Source organism: Cetorhinus maximus, unplaced genomic scaffold (genome assembly GCF_964194155.1).
Source record: "Cetorhinus maximus unplaced genomic scaffold, sCetMax3.hap1.1 HAP1_SCAFFOLD_3763, whole genome shotgun sequence".
NCBI classification, from domain to species: Eukaryota; Metazoa; Chordata; class Chondrichthyes; order Lamniformes; family Cetorhinidae; genus Cetorhinus; species Cetorhinus maximus.
The window spans coordinates 15,001-22,444 of NW_027599669.1; the positions used below are offsets into that span (position 1 = coordinate 15,001).

At 51.2% G+C, this 7,444-nt stretch overlaps 1 protein-coding gene across 1 annotated transcript in view; it reads left to right on the forward strand.

The window, feature by feature from the left end:
- Window positions 1-6,202, forward strand: part of LOC144678190 (germ cell-specific gene 1-like protein) — a gene marked incomplete at its 3' end in the record, with an annotated part of 11,044 nt that extends 4,842 nt beyond the window's left edge. Inside the window, exons 3-4 of the mRNA XM_078538063.1 lie at window positions 5,071-5,223; window positions 6,091-6,202. Coding sequence (XP_078394189.1) covers window positions 5,071-5,223; window positions 6,091-6,202 — 265 coding nt within the window. The remainder of the gene's footprint in view (window positions 1-5,070; window positions 5,224-6,090) is intronic.
- Between the last annotated feature and the right edge of the window lie 1,242 nt (window positions 6,203-7,444).

The window sequence follows — 7,444 nt, forward strand, 5'->3', positions numbered from 1 at the left end:
GGGAGCAGTTTAGAATTCAGCAAAAGTGGACAAAAAGATTGATCGGGAAGTGGAAAATGGAGCACGAGACTAAACTTGCAGGGAGCATAAAAACTGAGGGTAAAAGCTTCTATAAACACGTGAAGAGAAAAAGATTGGTGAAGACAAATGTAGGTCCCTTACCGTCAGAAACAGGGGGAAATTATAATGGGGAATAAAGAAATGGCAGAAGAATTGAACACCCATTTTGGTTCTGTCTTCACAAAAGAGGCGGTGACTAGTGGAGTTCCGCAGGGGTCAGTGTTGGGACTACAACTTTTCACTTTATACATTAATGATCTAGATGAAGGAACTGAGGGCATCCTGGCTAAGTTTGCAGATGATACAAAGATAGGTGGAGGGACAGGTAGTATTGAGGAGGCGGGGAGGCTGCAGAAGGATTTGGACAGGTTAGGAGAATGGGCAAAGAAGTGGCAGATGGAATACAACGTGGGCAAGTGTGAGGTCATGCACTTTGGTAGGAAGAATAGAGGCATAGACTATTTTCTAAATGGGGAGAGAATTCAGAAATCTGGAGTGCAAAGGGACTTGGGAGTCCTAGTCCAGGATTCTCTTAAGGTTAACTTGCAGGGGGAGTCGGTAGTTAGGAAGGCAAATGCAATGTTGGCATTTATTTCAAGAGGACTAGAATATAAAAGCAGGGATGTGCTGCTGAGGCTTTATAAGGCTCTGGTCAGACCACATTTAGAATATTGTGAGCAATTTTGGGCCCCACATCTCAGGAAAGATGTGCTGGCCCTGGAGAGGGTCCAGAGGAGGTTCACGAGAACGATCCCAGGGATGAAAGGCTTAACGTATGAGGAACGTTTGAGGACTCTGGGTCTATACTCGATGGAGTTTAGAAGGATGAGGGGGGATCTGATTGAAACTTACAGAATACTGAAAGGCCTGGATAGAGTGGACGTGGGGAAGATGTTTCCATTAGTAGGAGAGACTAGGACCCGAGGGCACAGCCTCAGAGTAAAGGGAAGACCTTTTAGAACAGAGATGAGGAGAAACTTCTTTAGCCAGAGAGTGGGTGAATCTATGGAATTCATTGCCACAGAAGGCTGTGGAGGCCAGGTCATTGAGTGTATTTAAGACCGAGGATAGATAGGTTCTTGATGGGTAAGGGGGTCAAAGGTTACGGGGAGAGAAGGTGGGAGAATGGGGTTGAGAAACTTATCAGCCATGATTGAATGGCGGAGCAGACTCGATGGGCCGAATGGCCTAATTTCTGCTCCTATATCTTATGGTCTTATGGACACAAATAATTACCCAGAAATGTTAGGGAGGAGTTGAAGGAAATCACTATTAGTCAAAAGAAAAAATGGTGCTGGAGAAATTAATGGGGTTGAAGGCTGAAAATTCCCCCAGGGCCAGATAATCCACATCCCAGAGCGCTAAAGGAAGTGGCCCTGGAAATATTGGACGCGTTGGTGGTCATCTCCCAAAATTCTATAGACTGGAGAAGTTCCTACAGATTGTGGAGGGTGGCAAATGTCACCCCACTGTTTAAAAAAAAGGTGGGAGAGAAAATACAGAGAATTACAGGCCAAGTAGCCTAACATCAGTAGTGGGGGAAAACACTAGAGCCTATTATAAAAGACGTGGTAACAGAACACTTGGAAAGCGTTAATGGGATTAGACAAAGTCAGCGTGGGCTTATGAAAGGGAAACCAGGCTTAATGGGAATATACTAAGAGGGGTAGATGAAGTGAGAGATCTTGGCGTACAAGTACACAGGTCCCTGAAGGCAGCAGTTCAAGTAGACAAGGTTGTAAAGAAGGCATATGGAATGCCCTCCTTCATTGGCAGAGGCATAGAATATAAAAGTAAGGGTATAATGTCGGAACGGTATAAAACGCTGGTGAGGCCACAACTGGAGTATGGTGTGCAGTTCTGGTCACCACATTACAGGAAGGACGGAATAGCTCTGGACAGAGTGCAGAGGAGGTTTACAAGAATATGGCCAGGGTTAGAAAAGTGTAGCTACGAGGAGAGATTGGATAGGTCGGGGTTATTCTCCTTCGGACAAAGTAGGCTGAGAGGTGACTCGATTGAGGTGGACAAAATGATGAGGGGAATAGATAGAGTGGACAGGATAAAATTGTTTCCCTTGATGGAGAATTCTAGAACCAGGGGACATAGATTCAAGATAAGTGGCAGAAGGTGTAGGGGGGGGACATGAGGAAGAACTTTTTTACGCAGAGGGTGGTGGGTGTCTGGAATTCACTGCCCAAGTTGGTGGTAGAGGCAGAAACTCTAAACTCTTTTAAAAAGTACCTGGATCTGCACCTTAAGCTGCAGGACTATGGGCCAGGTGCAGGGAGGTGGGGATAAGAAAGGGCACCTGGTTGTCCTCGGGCTGGCAGGGACAAGATGGGCCGAATGGCCTCCTCCTGTGCTGTCATTTTTCTATGGTTCTTAACTAATCCACTGGAGTTTTTTTTGAGGGGGTAACTAGTAGAATAGATAAGGGGGGACCAGTGGATGTGGTGTATTTGGGTTTCAGGAAGGCTTTTGATAAGGTTCCACATAAGAGGCTAGCTTGAAAAATTAAAAGCACATGGGATCGGGGGTCATATACCGGCACGGATTGAGAATTGGTTGACAGACCGGAAACAGAGAGTGGGAATAAATGGGTCTGATTTCCAGGTGGCAGGCGGTGACTAGTGGTGTACCGCAGGGGGCCAGCTATTCATGATTCACATCAATAACTTGGATGAGGGAACCAAATGCAATATTTCCAGGTCTACCGGCGACACAAATCTGGGTGGGGTTGCGAGTTGTGAGGAGGATGCAAGGAGGGTCCAGGGCGATTTGGACAAGTTGTAGAGTGAGTGGGCAAACACATGGCAGGCGCAGTTTAACGTGGATAACTGTGAAGCTATCCGCTTCGGTGTGAAGAACAGAAAGGCACAGTGTTACTTACATGGTGAGATGTTGGGAAATGTGGGTGTACAAAAGGGGTCTGGGCGTCCTCGTACACCAGTCAATGAAAGCAGAGAGGCAGATGCAGCCAGCAATTAGGAAGGCAAATGCTGTGTTGGCTTTCGTTGCAAGAGGAGTTGAGTTCGGAAGCAGGGATGTCTTACTGCAGTTATACACGGCCTCGGTGAGACCACAGCTGGAGTATCGTGTGCAGCTTTGGTCTCCCTACCTAAGAAAGGGTATACTTGCCAAGGAGGGAGTGCAGCAAAGGCTGATACCGACTGTTGTATGAGGAGAGATTGGTTCAACTGGACCTGTATTCACTGGAGTTTAGAAGAATGATGGGGGAGGGGGGTGGATCTAAGGGCTGGACTGACTAGATGCAGGGAGGGTGTTCCTTGGGGAGTCTAGAACCAGGGGCCACAGTCTCAGGAAACAGGGCAGGCCATTTAGGACTGAGATGAGGACACATTTCTTCACTCAGAGGGTGGTCGACCTGTGGGATTCTCTACCACAGGAGAGGCTGTGGAGGCCGGGCCACGGAGCGTATTCAAGAAAGAAATTGATCATTTTTTTGGATATTATGGGGCATCGAGGGGTATGGAGAGAAAGTGGGAGTACGTTGTTGAGTTGGAGGATCAGCCATGATCATATTGAATGGCGGAGCAGGCTCGAAGGGCCGAATGGCCTCCTCCTGCTCCTAGTTTCGATGTTTCTATACGAGAGGGATGGTGTGATATAAGAGGGATGGTGCGATACGAGAGGGATGGATTGATATGAGAGATGGAGTGATATGAGAAATGGAGTGATATGAGGGATGGAGTGATATGAGGGATGGAGTGATATGAGGGATGGAGTGATATGAGGGATGGAGTGATATAAGAGGGATGGTGTGATAGGGGAGCGATGGCCTGATACGGGAGGTATGATGCGATACGAGAGCGGTGGTGTGATATAAGAGGGATGGAGTGATATGAGGGATGGAGTGATATGAGGGATGGAGTGATATGAGGGATGGAGTGGTATGAGGGATGGAGTGGTATGAGGGATGGAGTGATATGAGGGGTGGAGTGGTATGAGGGATGGAGTGATATGAGGGGTGGAGTGATATGAGGGGTGGAGTGATATGAGGGGTGGAGTGATATGAGGGGTGGAGTGATATGAGGGGTGGAGTGATATGAGGGGTGGAGTGATATGAGGGGTGGAGTGATATTAGACGGGTGGAGTGATATAAGAGGGATGGTGCAATATGGGAGCGAAGGCCTGATATGGGAGGGATGGTGTGATACGGGAGGGATGGGGGATACGGGGGATGTGAGATACGGGAGGGACGGGGGATACGAGACTGAAGGTGTGATATGGGAGGGATGGTGCAATACAGGAGGGATGGGGGGATGGCGCGAAACGGGAGGGACGGGGGATACGGGAGGGACGGGGGGATACGGGAGGGACGGGGGGATACGGGAGGGACGGGGGATACGGGAGGGTTGGTGCGATAGGGGAGGGATGTGGGATACGGGAGGGACGGTGGGATACGGGAGGGACGGTGGGATACGGGAGGGATGGTGTGAGACGGGAGGGATGATGTGATACACGAGGGTTGGGGGATATAGGAGGGATACGGGAGGGACGGTGGGATACGGGAGGGATGGTGGGATACGGGAGGGACGGTGAGACGGGAGGGATGATGTTACACGAGGGTTGGGGGATATAGGAGGGATACGGGAGGGATGGTGCATTACGAGAGGGTGGAGTGATACGGAAGGGATGTGGGATATGGGAGGGGCGGTGCGTTATGGGAGGAATGGTGTGATACGGCAGGGATGTGGGATATGGGAGGAATGGGGGATACGGGAGGGATGGTGCGTTACAAGAGGGATGGAGCGATGCGTAGATACAGGAGGGATGGGGTATATAGGAGGGATACGGGAGAGACGGTGCGATATGTAAGGGGTCAGGTGGAATGGGGGAGGGAGTGCGTGCGATGGGGGGCGTGGATATGACACCTCCTCCACTCTGGGGCGTTCAGGAAGCGCGGGGGCCATTCTCCCACGCTCCGGGATCCCGGTCACTTCCTCCCGGAGCCCTGACGCCCACGGCCGGCTCTTTGTCTTCCAGGCGTGCTGTGGTTCGCCATCGCCGCCGAGACCCTCTTCATCGCCCTCCTGAGCCTCGGCTTCCTCCTCATGTGCCTGGAACTCCTCTACTCGAGGAGCGTGGTGGACAGGCTGAAGATCAACTCCTTCGCCGCCGTCTTCACCGTCCTGTCCGGTGAGTGCCATCCCTCGCATTGGGGAGGGGGGCGGGGAGAGAGGGGGAAGGGGAGGTGCTGGGCGCCAGAGGAGAACGATCAGGGACGAGGGATTGGTGGGATGGGCCAGTAAATTATGGCCTAATTGCCCCTTTAAAGGGCGGTGGTTTCCACCATGTAAAAATATGCGGGGTGCATTTCGGGGGGGGGCACTTAAGAATCAATAGGCACAGACCGGCGGGTGGGTTGAGGAGGCACCGCATATGCGCCAGAACAGGCGGGGAAAAGCAGACTTCCCTCCCCCTGCGAACAAGGCGGGCGTCAACTGCGCCGCGCACATCTCACGATTTTTGCGGTCGAGACTTAATTGTTGCTGGAGAGGCGCGCCGCCAAAGAGTCTCGCCGCCCCCCAGCGCGCACCTGGGCCAACGCGAAAGTGCCAAATTTCAATGGGTGGCCGCGATTTAGGACCCCGGGAGAAGAGGGATGCTGATTGGCCGGCCGGTCGACCACACGGCACTTGCTGAACGGTCCTGACTGCGCTAATAGCGACACGAACAGCCGATTTATTTATCAATCAATCAGTCGAGCTCACAGTGCGGCTCATTTACACGTGCTAGAAGCAACATAAATTCTTACAGAGAGGCACGTCCTCCGCAAACAAAAGGAATCTGTTCGAAACTTGTGCTTTATTCTGAATTATCGGGGAACTTGGGGAAGCGACAGTTCCCCGTTTCTCTCTCCCTCGATCCATCAGAGTCCTCTTGCCAACCAAACAGCACCGTATTCTGGCGTGGGTTAAATTATCACGACTGTTTGCAATTTGGCTTTCTTGCATGTCTCTTTTGTGAACTGACATTCCTGGATTTCTCTTCCGGCTCCGCTAGGGCTCCTTGGAATGGTGGGACACATGATGTACACAACGGTGTTCCACGTTACAGTCAACTTGGGACCAAAGGATTGGAAACCACAGACCTGGGACTATGGGTGGTCGTTCCAGTAAGTATAACCCCCTCGGCACGGTCCCCATCAAACACTCCCAGGACAGGTACAGCACGGGGTTAGATACAGAGTAAAGCTCCCTCTGCATTGTCCCCATCAAACACTCCCAGGACAGATACAGCACGGGGTTAGATACAGAGTAAAGCTCCCTCTACACCGTCCCCATGAAACACTCCCAGGACAGGTACAGCACGGGATTAGATACAGAGTAAAGCTCCCTCTACACTGTCCCCATCAAACACTCCCAGGACAGATACAGCACAGGGTTAGATACAGAGTAAAGCTCCCTCTACACTGTCCCCATCAAACACTCCCAGGACAGGTACAGCACGGGGTTAGATACAGAGTAAAGCTCCCTCTGCATTGTCCCCATCAAACACTCCCAGGACAGATACAGCACGGGGTTAGATACAGAGTAAAGCTCCCTCTACACCGTCCCCATGAAACACTCCCAGGACAGGTACAGCACGGGATTAGATACAGAGTAAAGCTCCCTCTACACTGTCCCCATCAAACACTCCCAGGACAGATACAGCACAGGGTTAGATACAGAGTAAAGCTCCCTCTACACTGTCCCCATCAAACACTCCCAGGACAGGTACAGCACGGGGTTAGATACAGAGTAAAGCTCCCTCTACACTGTCCCCATCAAACACTCCCAGGATAGGTACAGCACGGGGTTAGATACAGAGTAAAGCTCCCTCTACACCGTCCCCATCAAACACTCCCAGGATAGGTACAGCACGGGGTTAGATACAGAGTAAAGCTCCCTCTACACTGTCCCCATCAAACACTCCCAGGACAGGTACAGCATGGGGTTAGATACAGAGTAAAGCTCCCTCTACACTGTCCCCATCAAACACTCCCAGGACAGGTACAGCAGAGGGTTAGATACAGAGTAAAGCTCCCTCTACACCGTCCCCATCAAACACTCCCAGGACAGGTACAGCACGGGGTTAGATACAGAGTAAAGCTCCCTCTACACCGTCCCCATCAAACACTCCCAGGACAGGTACAGCACGGGGTTAGATACAGAGTAAATCTCCCTCTACACCGTCCCCATCAAACACTCCCAGGACAGGCACAGCACAGGGTTAGAGACAGAGTAAAGCTCTCTCTACACCGTCCCCATCAAACACTCCCAGGACAGGCACAGCACGGGGTTAGATACAGAGTAAAGCTCCCTCTACACTGTCTCCATCAAACACTCCCAGGACAGGTACAGCACGGGGTTAGATA